The following is a 21225-nucleotide window of genomic DNA, read 5'->3' as shown; positions in this document are numbered from 1 at the left end:
GATCTCTTAGGAATAGGATCTCCCTCTTCCCTAGCATTAGGAACTATGCTTTTAGGTCCTCGATCAGGATCTTCACTTGCTCCGCCCTCATTCACAGCCTCTCTACCCCCTTGCTCCTCTCTCTCACCCGCCATCACGAATGGTAGACCTCAACTAAAGGGGTGTCTATCCCTTCTAGATGTGAGTTATGTTTGCAGGCAGAGCAATATGTTTTTCATCTATTCATGGAATGCGATTGCCCTAATTATAAGAGATAAGTTTAATTAATTTTTCTGTTATTTTATAAATTAAAATATATGAAACAATTATAAAAAATAAAGATATAAGTGCATTCTTAACCAATTCGATAATCTGGTTAATAAATCCATGGTGGAGACTATTCTTGTGTCACCAAACTGAACGATAGTTTTTGTACCTATTAGTCCAGCTAGATTAGGTTGGACCACCAACATGGCCAGAACAATCCAAAGGCTGGTTTATTCTTAGACACATTGACCAACCATCCATACATAAAGAGTACATGGCAACCTTCTTAAAGCTTGTCAAGAGTTGTACCGCCTGAGCATTGAACATAGGTGGTAGTGATCTAAGACAGCACCTCCTTACTATTATAAACCTCACAGGAGTTGACCTTGATTAGTAGGAGTTCCATAACTTGAAGTTAGAGCCAGTGATTTTAAAGTGATTGATGACCTGTGATATATGGGTCTTCTGAAGATTTACCAAATTTGGAAGATACAGATTCTTCGTGGGAGAACAAAACATGCTATGTTCAGAACAACTAGCCAACATACTTTTACCTATTAACAGTCATTTTAATTATTATTTTTTTATGTGACGAGTATTCAGCCTTCGACCTGATTAGTCCTACGGACTCATATTAACCCCACAACCACATGGATCAGAATATACCGGGGTTGAATGAGAACCATTCAACTTTCACTGAAAGTAATAAAGAGCACTAAACACCGTGTGAGTGACCCCAAAGAGGTAAGTGAAGTCCAATTCATAACCACATGCTTCGTGAGATGAACATCCCTTGTCAAGGCAAAAAGTGAGATTTTACATGGCTTTTGCCTAGAAACAAAGACCCTAAACAAGAAGAAGAAGAAGAAGAAGGAATAACTAACTTTGAAGCAGGACATACTAAAACAAGGATTAACAAACTTTGAAGCTAACTTTAGGTTATCCTTTGTGGCGTTTTCAGTTCATGAACATGAACATTCACATGCCTGCCCTTTATCACAGGATAGAACCCAATTCCTGAGTCCTCACTAGTGACAACCACTCAACAAGTACTAATGGTTAAGACTTGGACCTGTTGAAGAAATGGAGTGGTTATCAATCAAGATTTTGTTATTTTATTCCTACTCACCAAGCCAAGTGGATGTGGGTCACAGTATTGCATCTTATGCACAAGTTGAGTTTGAACCTGACTAATCTGTTTATAGGAGGACTAACTACAAAGAATACTAATAATAATTGATTGATAAGAAAACAGCTTCAACAGATAGGGTGAACCTAGGGGTGTCAATCTGGGACCGGAACCATCCATTAAAAACCGCAACTGTAGTTCTGGTGTTGACCCAAAAAGTAGGTTCTAGAACTGATTTGGACCCAACAAGATTACCCGGAACCATCCCAATTGACACCCCTGTGAAAGTAGTTCCACCAAGGTCCTAAATGTCAGGTACAAGGCAAATATACATTGCTTTATCTTATTACATACAGTTCCACCAAACGCAGAAAACAATTCCAGCACAGGGTAAGCTGACCTTGAACATCATTGAAAAGGAAAAGAGAGCAGTCCAATGGTTACATTTCCAATATGAACAGTCGTTATTTGGTGCTCTTAAGATAAAAATGGAGCCAGACGTGGATCTGTGTGCCATGGAAGACCACTTCGAGCTCCTAAGGCTCTACATCCAGCTGCTGCCTGCAGATAATGCCGCCAGCACAGATCAGATAAATATATTTTTGCACAGAAAAGTTGCACAAGATGAGAGGTGCTTGCTTACCACTTGAGCAGCGAAAGGCAACATTTTCTCTAGAGGCATATCTGCACAAATAGCTAGCAAATAACAGAGAACTGGAATAAGCTAACTCATATTCAGCATCCTCATCTACCAAATTACTAAAACAAAATGATCAAGCTTAACCATGGAAAGCCAGAACAGCACTGTGACAAGAACGCGCACTAACACTCACACAAAGGCAAAGAAAATAAATAAAAGATGTTGTTTCACATACCGTAAAGAGTTGCTCCAATAAATGCATCTCCAGCACCAGTAGTGTCAACAAGCTCAGAAGCTGGTATCTTCTCAGCTGTTCCCATGAACAACTTCCCATTCACCACCCCTATCCCATCCGCTTTCAACCTCATTACTGACTGCAGAATTCAAAGAAAAAAATAAAACCTATAAAAAAATTTTTAGTATATTTATAAAATTAAAATAAATATCCAACATATTGAATGCTATTCCAAGACTACAAAAATTATCAACGTGTTCAAATGAAATTAAGCATAGCCCAGGACCCAACCCAAGAACATGGATCATCCATATAAGTCACAAAATTAACTGTCATTCTGCAGTTTGAGTTCATAGTGAAAGCAAATTAATTTAGAATTTTAAACCCCCCCCCTCTGGCAGGACACCAAAAAAAGTGTTGATGATTGAATTTAAAAAAAAAATAAAGGAAAACAACATCGGGGGAGCCACCATTCCAACAGGCAACCATGATTCCAAAACTCGTATTGGATCAGTATCAGCCTTGACCGATCCCCGATCCTGACCTATCCAATCCCGATACACAGTAAGGCCTAAGGGTAAAAATATAATAAAACTGATATTTTTATTAAAAAGCAGGGGTAAATCTGTCTGATACAGCCCAATCCAAGTTGATCCGGATCATAATCGGATTGGTATCCGCCTTGATCAATCCCGAGACCAATCCCAAGTTTTAGAACCTTGCACCCAACTATCCAATAATCAACCCACTCCAACCCTACCCCATTCCCCTATCGAGTTCAATTTATGTATTAGGGTTTGATCAGCGCAAGGCACAGGGGTATTCCTGTCCCTGCGCTAATGTTGGAACTTATATATATCAAGGCTACCTGCGGCAGATTATGCTGGTCAAAGCCGCAGGTTAGTTCCCCTATTTGGGACTGATTCGTGATCTCGCCTCTCTTCTCTCTTCTGTCTTCTTCTCTTCTTCTTCTCTTTTCGTTCATTGGTTTGATTGCAGGATTCTGGAATTGTTACATGGTATCAGACCCATTGTGATCAAATCTAGAGTTCATACATTCCTCTTTGCTGCATTTACTATGGATTAAATCACATGGAGTGATTGTTTTTAGATCGTGATATGATGTTACTGAACTGTTTATACTCATTGTTTTTTTATCCTCGTGGCTCTGGTAACTATTTTTGGTGATGACTATGGTGGGATCAGGTCTTGATATTATGGCTCTATACTAGAATCATCCATTCTATGGTACTACAAAGATCTGCAAACAGATGATTTACTATTTGCCTCTACATCTGCAACCCTATCTTTTCTACCTTTTTGGTTCCTCATGGCTGAGGCCAAAACTACCCCTGCTACTACTACGTCTCGCTTGGACAATGTGATAATGTCCAGATTACCTCCATCAAGCTTAAAGGAAATTCGAACTACCTACTTTGGGCTCAATCTGTGAAGGTTTATCTTATAGCCAAGATAAACTTTAATATACTACCTCTGATCCTCCTCCATCATTTGATAAGGGAAAGAAAATACATTAATTTTGATCTAGTTGTGGAATAGTATAGAACTAGATGTCACCACTAATGTCATGTTCCACACTACTGCAAAAGGGGTATGGGATGATCTGAAGGAAACATACTCTCAGGAGATGAATATTACTCGTATCTATGATATCTATGAGAAGCTGTTCCAATTTCGCCAATCTGACAAGTCCCTACTAGAATATTACAGTGCTTCCAGGGGAATGGTTGAAGAACTTAATGTCTTCCAACCCTTGACCACAGATATTGATAAGCTAAAAGCTCAGCACAATGAATTCTTTGTTTCCAAATTCTTGGCTAGCTTGAATAATGAATTGAAGGCAGTGAAGGATCACTTACTTGCTGGCGACACTATCCTTACACTGAATGATACCTATTCAAGACTTCAACATATCACATCTTCTACAAAACCTGATCAGTCCACCAAAGACAATTCAACCTTTCTTGCTATCTTGGACGTGGACGTGGACGTGGACATGGACGTGGACGTGGTCGAGGTCGTGGGGGAGGCCGTTTGTTTGCTGGGCGGGGTTCTAGTGGACAACAATCTGATCGTTCTTCTCGCTAGTGCTCTTACTGTGAGAAGTCCAACCATACTGTAAAGACTTGCTAGGCAAAGCATGGCAAGCCAGAGTGGACAACTCAATTAGCCAATCATGCAGTGTCAGATGATGATACTGACTTGGTGTCTCCCAATGATACTAAACCAGGGACTTCTTCAAGAGATTCCTCTACCAGTCTACGTGATGATATCAATCAATTACTAAGGCGTTTACAGACTCTTGAGGCATCCTCTAATACATCCAATGGTGCATCTACATCCGCTGTTACCTTGGCTCAAGCAGGTATATCAACTCTTCTTACCACTACTTCTACCCCCTGGATTATTGATTCTGGGGCCCCTACTCATATGACTGGTAAGTCATCCCTGTTTAATTCATTTTTCATTAGTTCATGTATCGTATATTTGTATTTCATATTAGAGTTGTGGAGACACTTATATATACCTGATATCGTCGAATTTTTATGTGTTTCAGACTTTCTATAATGCGCACTTTATTTTAATTAAGGTTTTTCGTTCTGACAATGCTTTAGAGTATGTCCAAAATGATATTTTTGCTTTTTGTGCTGCCCGTGGGATGATACACCAAACTAGCTACTCTTATACCCCTCAACAAAACGGGTGGCTGAGTGCAAAAATCGACGTCTCCTTGAGGTAGCACAGGCAATTATGTTTCATATGTTCCGAAAAAAATTTGGTGTGATGGGGTTTTAACTGCCTGTCATTTAATTAATCGTATGCCACCTTCGGTTCTTTCCGATCTCCATTTTCTATTGTTTTTCCTAACTTGCCAAGTTTTTCAATTCCTTGTGATTTTGGCTGTGTCAATTTTGTTCACAACTTGCATGCTCCGTCTGATAAGTTAGGTCTACTAAATGCATCTTTTTGGGTTATTCCAGTACTCAGAAAGGGTACAAGTGCTATGACCCAATCACTTACCGAAATTTTGTTAGTGCTGATGTGTCCTTTTTTTAAAGCATACCATTTTTTTCTTCCCAGGCATCCCAATTCGGGATTGAGTGGACTTCTCCAGGTCCACCTCCTATCCCTACTCTCATTCCATTTCTTGATGTCCTTAGTACCAGGTCACACCTCCCTTCAGGTTTATCAGGGCAGGAAGAAACTCAAACTATTGGTGTACGATGTCTTGTATTCCATCACAGTTTAATCCAGGGAGTACTGATGCAGCACCTAGACAGGCAGGACGGCAGTCCCGCTAGCCGGTTAACGGGCCGTGGGGGTTGCAAGGGGGTAGGGGGTGTAGGAGGCGCAACCCCCCGCTCGAATTTTTTATTTGAGGGCAATTTTGTACTTTCCGGATTAGGGTTTTTTCGCTGTATATATTTGTAGCGAGGGTTTCTTTCTCTGTAATACAAGCAATACTGAGAGGTGTGAGGACGAGCGTTGTAACCCTATTCTCCATTGATAGTGAAGCAGGATCTCATATCACCGAGGACGTAGGCAACCTTGCCGAACCTTGTAAAATCCGTGTGCATTGTTTGTTTTGTTTTTCCATTATCTTCTGCATCGTTTTAGGGTTACGTTTCTACAAATTGGTATCAAAGCTCTAGGTTTCCGTTTTCTAGGGTTTACTATCACGATAGCCGAGAAGGGATCGAATGTCAAGTATGGTATCGAGAGGTTTAATGGGAAGAACAATTTCACCCTCTGGTGTCAAAGGATGAAAGATCTTCTGATACAACATGGTTTAGCGAAAACGTTGTTGGGGAAGTCGAGGAAACCTACAAAAATTACTGATGAAGATTGAGAAGAGATGGAGGAAAAGGCGGTAAGTGCTATTCGATTAAATCTTTCTGATGATGCCCTACAATATGTTGTGGGTATCGAATTTGCACCACAATTATGGGGGAAACTTGAAAGCATCTACATGACGAAGTCCTTAACGAACAAGTTGTTCGTGAAAAAAAAATTGTATTCTCTACAGATGGAGGAAGATACGGATCTATTAGAGCATTTTAACATGTTCAATCAGATCGTAAGTAAACTTGCAAACCTGGAAGTTAAGATCAAGGATGAAGACAAGGCGTTACTGTTGCTGTTGTCGCTCCCAGAATCATATGATCACCTAGTAACGACTCTCTTGTACGGGAAGGAGACCCTTGAGATGGATGAAGTCGCAGCTACCCTCATGTCCAATGATACAAGGAAGAAGGCTAGTAGTACGAAATCTCAAGGAAAAGGTCTTTTCGGAGGTGATAAGGAGCAGGAAAGAGGGAGATCACATCAAAAGGGATCTGGGAAGAGTCGATCGAAATCAAAAGGGGCAAAGACAAAGGTCTCTTATTACTATTGCAAGAAGGAAGGTCATCTAAAGAGAGAGTGCTTGAAGAGGAAGGCAGACTTAAAGAAGAAAGGTGTAGATAAGGCATCTGAGGAAGCTAGCGTGGCTGACAGTTCAGATGGAGATGATAGAGATGTACTCTCTATATCATCAAGTAAGAATCGACCTTCTAATTCTTGGATTTTAGATTCTGGATGTTCATATCATATGTGTCCACATAAGGGTTGGTTTGATATATACCAACCATATAATGGTGGGTCTGTCCTAATGGGGAATGATGCTGTATGCAAGACTATTGGGATAGACACTATCAAAATCAAAATGTTTGATGAGATAATAAGAACCTTAGCAGATGTGAGACATGTACCAGAATTAAGGAAAAACTTAATATCTTTGGGGACACTTGACTCAAATGACTGCAAGTACATAGCAGAAGGTGGAGTTCTCAAAGTTATTAAGGGTGTTATGGTTGTTATTAAGGGACAACTAACAGGAAACCTATACAGACTTATAGGAAACACAGTTACAGGTGGAGCATCTGTAACTACAGATGCAGTATTTGATACAGATGATACCTATCTGTGGCATATGCGGTTAGGGCATATGGGAGAAAGAGGATTGATGGAGCTTTATAAAAGGAAAATGTTGAAGGGAGTGAAAACTTGTAAACTGAACTTCTGCAAGTATTGTGTGTTCGGGAAATAGTGCAAGGTTAGTTTCAAAACTGCAAAACATAAGAGTAAAGGGGTACTTGATTATGTACACAGCGATGTATGGGGTCCTTCAACAACAAAATCTAAAGGTGGGGCAGAATACTTCGTGACCATTGTTGATGATTACTCAAGGAAAGTCTGGATCTACTTCATGAAGCATAAAAGTGAGGTGTTCACTAAATTTAAGGAATGGAAAGGCTGAGGTAGAAAAGAAGACAGGAAAGAAAATTAAATACTTGAGAACAAATAATGGAGGAGAGTACACATACAAGCCGTTTCTAGAATTGTGCAAAGCTGAGGGGATTACATGTCACTTCACGGTTCCAAAGACACCACAGCAAAAAGGTGTAGCTAAAAGGATGAACAGAACACTTCTAGAAAGAGCTCGGAGTATAAGGCTGAATGCAGGGTTAAGCAAGAGATTTTGGGCAGAAGCAGTGAATATGGCATGTTTCCTCATCAATAGGTCTCCATCAAAAGCAATTGATTGTAAAATTCCTGAAGAGGTATGGACAAGAAAACCAGTAGATTATTCTATTCTAAAAATATTTGGTTGTCCAGCCTATGCGCATGTTGAGAGTGAGCAGCGTTCCAAGTTAGACTCAATGTCTAAGCAGTGTATCTTTCTTGGTTTTAAGAAAGGCGTAAAGAGATTCAAGTTGTGGGATCCAAGTTCACAGAAAGTTGTGGTTAGCAGGGACGTGTTTGATGAGTCTCATATAGTGAAGTCAAATTACAATTCACAAGAAGTTGATGAAAATAAAGAAGGTTCTACTGTGCAGGTGAAGTAAGGTGAGTCAGAAATAACAAGAGAGAATGAGTCATCAAGTGACTTACAAGGACAACAGGAAGCAGTAGAAGTTCCCTATACTGTGGCAAAGGGTAAAGGGAAGCGTACTCACAAAGCACGATACGGGTTTAAGGACATTGTTGCCAATGCCCTCACTGTAGTACAGGTGATCCATCTTCCTACCATGATGCTTTGAGTGATGCACAGCATGATAAATGGATGGCAGCTATGATGGAGGAAATGGAGTCTCTACAGAAGAATAAGACTTGGGATATTGTGGAAAAACCCAATGGAAAAAAAATTATTGGGTGTAAATGGGTCTTTCGTAAGAAAGAGGCAGCATCTGAGAAGGAGCATGAAAGGTATAAGGCCAGACTTGTAGCCAAGGGCTATGCACAGAAGAAGGGGATAGACTACAATGAAATTCTCTAGTGGTGAAACAGACTTCGATCAGGGTACTACTTGCTTTGGTGGCCATGTATGATTTAGAGCTTGAACAACTTGATGTGAAAACTGCATTTCTTCATGCTGACTTGGAGGAACAGATTTACATGGAGCAGCCTGAAGGTTTCAAGATGCAAGGAAAGAAAGATCATGTTTGTCTGCTTAAGAGGTCACTTTATGGCCTTAAGCAATCTCCTAGGCAGTGGTACAAGCGCTTTGATTCCCACATGATGAAGATTGGCTACACAAGAAGTGAGTATGATAGTTGTGTTTATTATAAAGTGTCAAGTGATAATTCTATTATTTTGTTGATGACATGCTCATTGTTGCAAAGAACAAACATGATATAGTCTCTTTGAAGTCTTTGTTGAGTGCTGAATTTGAGATGAAGGATCTTGGTGCTGTTAAGAAGATCCTTGGCATGGAAATCCTTAGAGATAGAAATGCAGGTAAACTTTGGGTAACTTAGAAGAGGTATATTGAAAAGGTGCTAGAGCGTTTCAATATGGAAAAGGCTAAGCCGGTTAGCACTCTGTTAGCTGGCCACTTCAAGTTATCTGAAAGGGAATGCCCTACAACACATGAGGAGGTGGAGCAGATGTCTCAAGTCCCTTATGCTAGAGCAGTTGGGAGTCTCATGTATGCTATGGTTTGTAGCAGGCCGGATTTGTCTCATGCAGTTAGTGTTGTTAGTAGATACATGAGTAATCCAGGGAAGGAGTATTGGAATGCAATTAAGTGGATCTTCAGATATTTGAGCAAGACTAAAGATGTAGGTGTTATGTTTAGTGGCAAGGGAAGTTCTACAGAATTAGCAAGTTATGTTGATTCCGACTATGTTGGTGATTTAGACAAGAGGACGTCTACTACAGGGTATGTGTTTACATTGGCTGGTGGACCTATATCATGGAGGGCGATGCTTCAGTCTACAATTGCATTGTCCACTACAGAGGCAGAGTACATGGCGGCAGTTGACTCTGCCAAGGAAGGAGTCTGGTTGGCTGGACTGGTTCGTGAGTTGGGGTTGGAGCAAGGAGGTACAGTGTTACATTGTGACAGTCAGAGTGCCATACATCTTGCAAAGAACCAGGTGTTTCATGCAAGGACAAAGCATATTGATGTGAGATTTCACAAGATCAGGGAGCTTGTGTCAGAAGGCAGTATTCACTTGAGAAAAATTCATACAGATCTCAATCCTGCAGATATGTTTACGAAGCCAGTTACTACAGAGAAGTTCGAGTCCTGTTTGGACTTGATTAATATTACTCATTATTGAAGATGAGGAACACACCAAACAGGTGCGGGTTTGTACCTCTAATGAGGTACAAGGATGAAGACGTCTATAGGTTATCTTTACAGGAGGCTTGACAGAATTCAAGCCAAGGTGGAGATTGTTGGTGTACGATGTCTTGTATTCCGTCGCAGTTTAATCCAGGGAGTATTGGTGTAGCACCTAGACAGGCAGGACGACGGTCCCGCTAACCGATTAACGGGCCATGGGGTTTGCAAGGGGGTAGGGGGTGTAGGGGGTGCAGCCCCCCGTTCGAATTTTTTATTTGGGGGCAATTGTGTACTTTCTGGATTAGGGTTTTTTTGCTATATATATTTGTAGCAAGGGTTTCTTTCTCTGTAATGCAAACAATACTAAGAGGTGTGAGGACAAGCGTTGTAACCCTATTCTCCATTGATAGTGAAGCAGGATCTCATCTCACCAGGGACATAGGTAACCTTGCCGAACCTCGTAAAATCCGTGTGCATTGTTTGTTTTGTTTTTCCATTATCTTCTACATCGTTTTAGGGTTGCGTTTCTACATGGACAACCCAATGTCGATACCGTTACTCCAGCTGAGTCACTCCCTCCACTGCTACCTTCCTCTGGTGAAGCTCCCATCCCTCCTGTTCCTAATAACTTACCAATTGCTCATTGTAAAGGTACATGCACTTACACTAAAAAATCTATGGTTGTGTATCCCATTGATAAATTTGTTTCCGTGTCTCATCTTCCATCAACTGTCCATGGTCTTGCATTGTCTCTTTCTACTCATACCATTCCCAAATCTCATGTTGACGCCTTAAGTATCCCTGGATGGAAAACTACCATGGATGTAGAAATAGATGCGCCCTTAAACCGTGCCACCTGGAGCCTGGTAGATTTACCTCTTGGTAAGGACTTGGTGAAGTGTCGTTGGGTTTACACTATTAAGTATCCTTCTGATGGCTCTCTTATGCTGTTGAAAGCCCATCGGTTACCAAGGGATATACTCAGATAGATGAGGTTGATTATTTTGAGACATTCTCTCCTGTTGCTCGGCTAAACTCTATTCGCCTCCTTATTTCTTTTGTTGTTAACTATGATTGGCCATTGTTTCAGTTGGACATCAAGAATGCATTTTTATATGGTGACTTGTAGGAAGAAGTGTATATGGAGTAACCTCCTCGGTATGTTGCTCAGGGGGAGAATAGAAGTCAAGTGTGTTATTTACACAAGGCTATCTATGGACTTAAACAGTCCCCTCGGGCATGGTTTAACAAATTTAGTACTACTGTGGTAACTTGTGGGTTTTCCCAATGTTATTCTGATCACTCTATCTTTGTTCGTCGCAAAGGTAATAAATTGGTTGTCTTAGTGGTTTATATGGATGATATTATCCTCACTGGTAATGATGAGGTAGGAATTTTTGAAGTTCAGAACTTCTTACAACACTTTCAGACCAAAGACTTAGGTCAGCTTCACTATTTTCTCGGGATTAAAGTGGTTAGATGCAAGAAGAGGATCTGTTTATCTCAAAGGAAGTAGATGTTGGATCTTTAATCTGATATTGGTATGCTTGCATCCAGACCTATGGATATCCCTATGGATCCTCACCAGAAGTTTGGTGTTAGTAATGGTGAACTTCTCCAGGATGTGCATCAGTACAGGAGTTTACTTGGGAAGTTGATATATCTCACGGTCACAAGACTTGACAATTCTTATGTTGTTGGAGTCCTTAGTCAGTTCATGCAGTCTCCTCGGAAAGCATATTAGGATGCACTATTTGTGTTCTTCGGCATTCAAAGGGTGGTCCTGGTAAAGGGCTGATCTATCGTCCCAATCGGCATATAGATCTGGTTGGCTACTCCGATGCTAATTGGGCTAGCTCTGCTAGTGATCGTAGGTCCACTACAGGTTATTATACCTTTGTTGGAGGTAATCTGGTTACATGACGAAGTAAAAGCAGACTACCATTGCCCGGTCTAGTGCTGAAGCAGAATACAGAGCTATAGCTAGCACCGCCGCAAAGTTGATGTGGTTACGGTCGTTACTTTTGGAGATGGGTTTTCCTGTATATAAACCTATAAAGATGTACTATGACAACCAAGCAGCTGTGTATATTGCTAGTAACCTTGAAGTGGATTGCCACTTTGTTCGTGATGCTATTCTGAAGAAGTTAGTCGAGACTCCTTTTGTTCCTTCCTCAAAACAGTTGGCAGACAGGTTTACTAAGTCTCTATTTGCTCCTAGTTTTCGTAGTGGTTGTACCAAGCTGAGCATGGGTGATGTATATGCTCCATCTTAAGGGGGAGTGTTAAGTTTTAGGAGTAACGGCATTTTAGTCCTATCAGGTTATATTATGTATTAGGGTTTGATCAGCGCAGTGTACAGGGGTATTCCTGTCCCTGCGCTAATGTTGGAACTTATATATATCAAGGGAATGACCTGCGGCAAACTATTCTGGTCAGAGCTGCATGTTAGTTCCCCTATTTGAGACTGATTTGTGCTCGCATCTCTCTCCTCTCTCCTCTCTCCTCTCTTCTGTCTTTTTCTCTTCTTCTTCTCTTTTCCTTCTTTGGTTTGATTGCAGGATTTTGGAATTGTAACACCCACAAAAACAAAACAGCCAGGGATTTTCTCCTACCTTGGATCTTTGGTCTCACTCTGGTTCATTATCCCTAAAAGCCCTTGGATTTTCTGCAAGTAGAATCCTCAATCACACCAAATTATAAAACAAATAACTAGTTCCACCTTTTTAACATTTATTAAACAGGGTTCCTCGTCAACCTAGAACAAGTTGGTACTCCCTCTGTCCTTTAAGTTAATCAAACTCATAACTTCATTCTATGTTAAGTTTCTCTGACAAAAAAGTGTACCCAGTGCATGAGGCTCCCACAACTGCAAGGTCTGGAGAGGGTCATAATGTACACAGCCTTACCCCTGCTTCGCGGAGAGGCTGTTTCCAAACTTGAACCCGGGAAACAGCCTATCTTGAATATTTAAACAATAAACAATTTGGTTTCCAAAAAATGTGGAAGGTTTCAACCTCTTTTTATTTTTCCAAAAGAAAGATTATTTGCAACTGTTGATCATTCTTATGCACAATTTAAAAGCACAATACCTTTTTTTATTTATTTTTTATTTATTTTTATTTTTTTTAATTATCTCCTCAAGAATATATTGAATCTCAATTACCCTAAATGAGAAAAAAGAGACAAAGAAATGAATTAAATTTCATCAAACATTTTCAGACCTTGGATGGAATACATGTTGGTATAGCATTATCACCATCAATCTTCTGCCTTAATAATCCTACTGCACTGTCTACATCCATTTCTTCCAGCTCAGGAATTTCTGCTGAAGGTTATGATGATCACTCAGTAATTAGAAATGTAAAATGCTAACGCAAATCAAACTTTAATAGCAAAATCATCAACTTCCTATACACAATCTCCCAACCTAATATCTGGGGATAACCTCATCTTCGATGGTCAAAGACCAGTCACAGGTACACTCACCTTCTACATGTCTATCAAGCATTATGCAGCCATCTTCTCCAAGGGTCACAATTACAAATTTGATCTTTGGCAATCTCACAAGCATGGATACAAGCGCACTAGGAATTGACGGGGCCTCTGTCCATGCCTGCCATAAAACAGAACTGACTGTTAGCTAAAAAGTTCCTCACGCTTCCAGACTGCATACAATAGAAGTTCTCCAAATCTATTCTCTTGAAACCAAAGTGAATCTGATGACGATCAGTCGGTGCTAACCATAAGATATTGAAAGCCTTCTCAAGACAAATTAAATACAACAATTTTCAAGTGGTAACACACAGCCAGGATCCAGTTTCTCATCAATGTCAACATTTCTTGACAACAAAAGCATATCCATTATCATAGTTCACCAAATAATATCATTAACTTGCCTGAGGAAATTTCTCTGAGCATACAATATAATCTGCTACATTCAAAAGACTATCCAACCCTTCCCTTGGTCTCTCAGCGTCAATTAAAATAGGTATTTTCCTGCAATTTGCCTGCACTGGAATAATTCAAGAGATGGTGGTAACTTCCATCCAATGACTAAAATATTGGTATCAGTGGCAACAAGTAAATTAAGAGAAGTATTAGATGGCCATACAAAAACTCATGGATATGCTAGAAATATTATATGTGCATATAAGTTCTACGAAGAAACGTGTAATTTATACAGATACATAAAGAATACTTGTTTAACCAGAAAGGCCCAGTTTCTGCCACGTGGCAAACCGGATGGGGACCAAATTTTGTGGACAGGTAGATCTCAAGGTCCCTAGCTTATTTGTTGAGTTTAAGCCCAAAGAAAGTTTTCCAAGGGGAAAATAAAGCTTTGAAAATATAGGGACCACAAGAAAGTCCATGGGCATACACGGATGGCTAAAAAATACAAGAATACATCCCAATACACAGGAGGGTATTTGATTGAATTAGGTCCTGGAATTTAACATGTGGCTAATTCAATCCTAGACCTATCTATCCGAAGTGGACAGCCCATCCCGATGAACTTTTGTGAAATATATGTCATCAACCAACTAGACACATATCAGGAACAACAATGCGTTGGCTGAATAGTTCCTGGATCCAAAGTTGATTTAAGTTCAAGAATCAACAGATCAACACATCTATTAACTAATAACTCAGTGAAAACAATTTATTAAGTTCCTTTTTTTCACATGGAGTGAATTAATCAAAGCTCAAAAAAACACATGCATTTTGACAATGAAAGAGAGATAAAAGTAGACTAAGGAATAAGTAATTACAATTATTTGTTCATATATTTTTGGGTATTAAGGGTGAGCCTGTGGTGCAACAATTAAGTTGCACTATTGCAACATGTTGGTCAGATGTTTGAAACTTGGAAACAGCCTCTCTTGCAAAGCAAGGGGTAAGGCGGCTGCATACATATGCCCCGCCCAGACCCTGCAGTTGCGAGAACCTTGTGCATTGGGCTGCATTTGGGTATTTATGACATTCATGAAGGTTATTAAACTTGAAGGCTCAGGAGCTTGCGTGTCATAGCCGGAAAAAGATTCTCTCCAATTAATTGGGTGCCCAATTAGTTGGAGAGGAACCGAATCCGTCATAGCCTATGGTAGATATGAGTAGGCCCATGTGATAAGGATTACACACCCATCTGGCCATCGCATTGGTCAAGTTTGAGCCCAATATGATTAAGTCTTATGGGCCAAAAACACAGCTCAAAGCTAGGCAGAATTACGAAACAACCTCTAAATATGTAATGGTGGAGGTTGTGGCATTCTTCTAATTTTGAACAAATTTGGACGTTCTTAAATCTTAACCTGTATGGCACGCTCTTCAAGTCAAAAGATGGTCATTGAGATGGGTGGGTGATGCAGATCAGCAAGATAGGTACTTTAAAGGGTACCAACAGAAGAGAAGGAAAACTCAACCCACTGATTCAACAGCTCAAAGATTTGGAAACTGAGCCAGAAACTCTGTGACTTGACTCACATATAAGGGTGCTCTGGTTCACCACAACAACCTAGGGTCTTTTTTTTTTTTTTTCTAATAGTTCCTCGTAAGGCTGGATACTCTCTATAAATTCCAACCCAGTTTTATATCTATTTATTAGGTATCTTAGTTGCATTAGGAGTTTAGGACAACTCCTACAGTCTAGCGTGGTTTTTAAGTTGTTTTGATTTATTTTAAACTCCTTTTATAGATAGACTAGTTTCCTATTGGATGCTGATTATCCTATGGCTATTATGAATCAAGTTGTTGGTTTTCTATTTAAACATGTAAGGCTCTTAGAGCACCATCTATTATATGCTTTAATTAAGATGGCTTTTGCTGTTCTGTTTGTGAGATTCAAGCATGCGACAGTGAGATTCAGCAGCAACCCTTAGTCGAATACTAAGGGCCCGTTTGATAACGTTTCAAGAAACGCGTTTCTGCCGATACTATGAAACGGCAGAAATGGAACAAAAAACGTTTGATAAAACTATTTTGTTTCACTTGTTTTCAGAAATAGAAATTGAAATTTCTACCTATTTATGGTTCGAGAAACGACCCAGGAAAAACGACTCGTGGCCATTCTTTCGCTGGTTACTATCGACTTCCAGAAACATGACTTATCAAACACCTTCAATTTCGTTTCTGTTTCTAGAAACGGAAATTTATGTTTCTGCCGTTTCTTGAAACAAAAACGGAAGAAACGTTACCAAACGGGCCCTAAGGTCTAGTTGGTGGGATTCCAGCAACTTCCCAGTGGGAAGCTGGGTTCATGTCTTCTACTTCTTCATTCTTAATTCTCCATTAATCCTCAAGTCAGTAGAGTCTCCCAAAATCATGAAACTCTACGGTTCTTGAGTACAACTGAGATTTCAATTCTGACCTCAGATCCATCAACTGCATGTTAGTCTAATTCACCCTACAGGATCAAATTTTGAATCTGAAGTCAGACTAGAGTCCCACTAAATTGAAACTATTCCCATTGATAGCTTCTCCTTCAAATATTAATGTACTCCTGTGTTTGAATATTGGTTTACTATTGTGTTTCTGATCCTATACCTCTAGGCTTCTAGAAACCCATCAGTGGGGATAGTTATAACATGGACCCACCAATTGTGTGATATGGGAAAGTAATGGGAAAACCCAGCATCCTTTCTGCTCAATCCCATTTTACTTTCTCACATGGAAAAGAGAATCTGATACTCTCTTTCAAATCAGCCTGGCTCAAGGGAGTTCATATTAAGTTTCAGTTACTAATTCTTACTCAGCCTTAATTTTCTTCTGGGAAAGGTTTGGGCACACTACTAGTTTTCCTGGAGCTAGCGGATCAACCAATCAGGGGCTAGGATAGGAGGGGCATTGGGGTTATTTCCAAAGGAGAGGGAGAGAGAGTGACAGGCTGGGAACCCCGGCAGCGGACTCAGACTTTTCCCCTTTTTTATAATATAAAGCATGACAGAAAGAAGGAACGATACGTATATGAGAATCAGTTGAACCAGTATAAATACAGATTCAAGAGCTCTTAAGAAAGTACATTTTCATGTGTCCATATCCAATGAATAAGAGGTTTAGTGTTCCCAGAATCAGTGTAGAATGGCATACTTTTTTGCAATTACCTCTTGTGCCACAATTAAAGCAGTCTCGTGCAATCTTCCATCAAAGTATGCTAGTCTTGCTCCATCAAGAGCAGATGATAAGATTGCCTGGGAAAGATCACCTGGCACCATGGGAGGGTTTCCTGGAGAGTGAATACAAGTGCGAGTCTTCCTGAAAATAGCAGTCAAAATTAATATACTGAGGATGCACTTGTAGGTATCTTAAGCAAATGTACTATAGACAAGTGTTTGCCAATGATGCACTCATGTGAGTCATGTGACATCTTGGGTTTCTCTCATTTTTGAGTCAATACTCATACTGACCCACTTACTTCCCCAATTGGATTGGTCTACCAAGTTCCATCAAGATTTTGAATATTTCTACATAGTTGGCATTTTGATCCATCAATTTGCAGGTTTCAAGTCACAATATCTGACCGGTTGGTCAGTTGGTCCAATATAAGTCTTAATTAAAACCTGCTCCAGGGTTATATTGGGCTCAAAATTTCCCCCTTGTTTTGTCCTTTACATGTTATAATAAGCAAGTTGAAATTAAAAAAATAAAATAAAAAGGAAGTGTTTTAATGACCACGATGATAATTATATTTCCTACAGATGTTACCGTACATGACAAAGTCAAAGCTGTGAGAAGGTGACCTAAAATCCTACATTACAGATCAAACTATGACAGTACAAAATCAAAATTTCCCTGCTTATGAATCAAGGTGTGTACATTAAGTGGCTCCTGATATGTACTAGAAAGTACTTTGTTTAAATATTTTAGCAAAGTATTATTCATCGAGTTACTTGGCAGCTTGAATATTGTATTTAATGGTCATGACCAAGGATTAAAGTATCGATATTGGTTGCCATATCGATATAAGATACGTATCGGAGGGTATCATATCGTATCGGAGATATGCTAAGATATGCTGAAAACCAAGAATTAAAGTATCGGTATTGGTCATTGTATCAGTTGGCTAAATTTAAGATACGTATCGGAGGGATATCATATCGTATCAGAGATACTTTAAACCATGGTTATGACAGAAGTCACAGAACTGAAACTCTCTAGGACATTTTAAATTCACATTATAAGAAAACTAACTATCCTAAACCTCAACTGCCAACACATGCATATTAATACCATACAAAAAATTTGCATAGAAGATATTATCCTATAAAGGTAGAGTATTTAAGATCAAATTCTGCAAGGAATTCAAAACAACATATAAACCAAAAGCAAACAGATTTTAGAACAAATAAGGGTCACATCCGCATCATCATATTTGGTACTTCCAAATTTCTTTTGCCATTTAAAATAAAAATATTTGACCATACACAAAAAAATATCTCACCTTTGGCTGTCAACAATGACATAGGTAAATGGCGAGTTTCCCTCCTTCGAAACCTGGAATAAGAGACAGAAGTTGTCAACAAAAGAATGATCCAGAAGATTATTAAAGATCAAATGGGGGTTTCATTGCACTAGATGCATACATCATACAGATAAAACTCTTGACAGAATGACAGCAATGAAAAACACAATGCACATCAAGGGCAGATAAAACTTGTTTAGAAAACAGATATTAGGTCAGCAGTAAATGAAATATGTGAATTTCCCAGTCATAATCTGTTCTATTCCATGCCAAGGTCCCAAAGATCCAATAATAACAATGAATTTAGGATTACTTCAAATTTCTTGAAGGAATGAGTACATTTATGTGACAGTTGAAGCATAAAAGAATGAGGTTGTGAATTCTCATGTTTATTCTAGCCAACACATTCGCACCAGTTAAAAGTATTCTATTTCAAAAGCGACTAGGCATGCAGAAAGAACCATAGAAAATAAAGCATTCCAATTACAAAGTTTGAAACTTCAATGCCTCGATCTTATTACTGACGAATTAGATCCTGGAAAGGTGAGCCAAAATGAACATGCACTCCCCCATAGGCTTCCAGGTTGAAATAATACCAGAAACAGGAAACCAGAAATAACAAGTAGAAGAAGAAGAAGAAGAAGACTGCCGCAAGTTAGAAGAGTAGTCAATACCTACAGCAGTCTCCCTCAACATGTTATATCAGATTAACCAAGTACAATACCACAAGGACTAGGATACCCTTCAGTCCTTGCAGTAGTAGAAGTCTAATAAGATTGCATAACAAAGACAAACAAATATGTAACTTGAGAGAATCAAATCCAATAACCAGAAGCAGAAGAAAGTAAAACCACAGAGATAAGGAAGAAAGGAGGAGAGAACTAAGCCAACGATAGAGCTCATTAGTTGGAAAGTCTTTTTTATATATAAAACGGAATTACAATCATAATCTGAAAAGGAAAGCTAACCAAAAAAGGAAGCTTCCTAAAAGGACGAGTGCAAGGATCCATGCAAAAAGATTGACGGTTTATGGCTAATTATAATAAGTGCTGGCTATCAACTTGACGCACTAGTACAAATCAGCCACAAGCTTATAATGACAGACTATAATAAAATACCGGCTGTCCACTTGACGTACCACATAGATCAGTCAAACCAAATCGTCCTACATGCATAATGTCTACCACCAAGATAATCCTTCACCCAACCTACTTTCATGAAAGGAGGAATGAGATAACGAATTCTTGATAGCCAACTTAATGGGGTCGGTTAGAATTCTTGAACCTCGTCGATTAACCATACATCCTAAAACCTGGGAATTGCAACTCTTGTGATCCAAACTGACACTTTGGCTGTTTATTATGCTTTCTCGGAATAGATTCTAGGTCTACAATGCATCCAAGAATGCATAGAAAACACAGCCTTAGAGTCCATAAACTCCAGAATTACCATGAGATTCTAGTTCTAAAGGTCTGTTGCAATAACAGCAGTAGCAGACAAATCGTATATTGAAGTTTTTGAAACATAGAAAGGATTAGAAGTTGAGCGATTGTTGCCTTAAATTGAATGAGAAAGTGATACAGTGACATTGATGTGAATTTGACACAAAATATACACACTACATGAAGTAAGCACATCAAGCTCACCACAAAATAAGAAGTATCTACACCATCAGCTTCTAGTTCCTCCAGTATAGCTCTCCCTTGAGAATCATCAGCAACCTGGTCACGAGAAACAGACACATCAAGGACATCATTCAAAAGACTGGGGCGCTTGAGTCAATTATAAACTAGTACCACGCCCTCTAAATTGTATGTTAGTTCTAGTTTATAACTCATTAAACCAACCCTCAATAGAAATCCAAAAACAATAGTTTGGTTGCAATCCCATGATACATACCCAAAAATAACCAGAAGAAGGTACTCCAACATAGTAAAAATACATGACTTGCCTAAATTAAAATAAGTATGTTGAAAGAGAAAAGATTAAATGTAAGACCTTAGAAATCAGCCTTGAATTGAGACCCAAACGAGCAGCACAAGTCAAAGCATTCCCAGCATTCCCACCTCCTTGAACCTGCAAAAGCAACAAAACAATTTTAGATTATTTAACTGCAAACCGAAAACATCATCGAGTGCAGGAGCCACAGGACTTATGATCAGAAACCTTATACTTTCTCCAAATAGATACCAAAACTTCTGAACCCATTTGCAATTTTGAGTCCCTGGTCACGAAAAAAGTACTAATTAAATTTGTCAAAGTCGTAAATCAGAACATCTGGGATGCATATGTGGTACCTTCAAGCTCGTGCTACGGATTTTGTCATCGGGTTTAGGATAAGCAGAAACGGCTGCCAAGAAATCCACTGTAATACAGCCACAACCAACCTGCCAACCAAAGGGGGCGGGGAACCCACAGATGAAATGAGTGGATTTTATGATAAAATAGCTCAAAGATGCAAAGAATGCAAAAGGGGCGGTGTTTTTAACAGAGAAGAAGCTTATAGCAAAGGGAGGGAATAAGGAAGGGAACATACAACGATATGTTTCTCAGGGAATGGAGGAACCGAAGATGAAGCAGCTTCAGCTGATGCCCGGAACGATGGGGGCAACGAAGACATGTTCCAGCACTTGCTCTTCCTCCTCCTACAATCGACTATTGAACGATGGATAAAAGAGTGGGAGAAACTGCAGAGTGAAGCAGCACAGGAAGAAGAGGAAGAAGACAGATGGAGGAAGGGAATGGGAGATGTTGTATGCGTGGTGTTGGGGAATGTGGAGGGCAATGACAACATCATCATCGTCACCATAGTTTTCCACTGCAAATTTTCTCGCACGTTTCAAGCTATCAGGAACTTGTTGATTTGGACATTGGGAATGTGTGG

At 39.6% G+C, this 21225-nt stretch overlaps 1 protein-coding gene across 2 annotated transcripts; it reads right to left on the bottom strand.

Annotated features, from left to right (window-relative positions):
- Positions 1 to 1684: 1684 nt before the first annotated feature.
- LOC122090830 (ketohexokinase-like) lies at positions 1685 to 21225 on the bottom strand. 2 transcript variants are annotated; one of them, XM_042660548.1, is made up of 12 exons: positions 20878 to 21225; positions 20639 to 20728; positions 20340 to 20417; positions 19988 to 20062; positions 18321 to 18373; positions 16984 to 17134; positions 13783 to 13893; positions 13373 to 13499; positions 13108 to 13211; positions 2251 to 2389; positions 2019 to 2071; positions 1685 to 1936 (listed from the first exon to the last, which is right to left on the bottom strand). In XM_042660548.1, the coding sequence occupies exons 1-12, from the start codon at positions 21148 to 21150 to the stop codon at positions 1853 to 1855; spliced, it is 1338 nt and encodes a 445-aa protein (XP_042516482.1). In that variant the 5' UTR covers positions 21151 to 21225; the 3' UTR covers positions 1685 to 1852. The 2 variants fall into 2 exon arrangements, with proteins under 2 accessions (XP_042516482.1, XP_042516485.1); XM_042660551.1 differs by having other exon boundaries at positions 13108 to 13208.

Source organism: Macadamia integrifolia, chromosome 10, assembly GCF_013358625.1.
Source record: "Macadamia integrifolia cultivar HAES 741 chromosome 10, SCU_Mint_v3, whole genome shotgun sequence".
Taxonomy (NCBI): domain Eukaryota; kingdom Viridiplantae; phylum Streptophyta; class Magnoliopsida; order Proteales; family Proteaceae; genus Macadamia; species Macadamia integrifolia.
The sequence above is the reverse complement of the archived record's forward strand: the minus strand, read 5'-3'. Positions and strand labels throughout refer to the sequence as shown.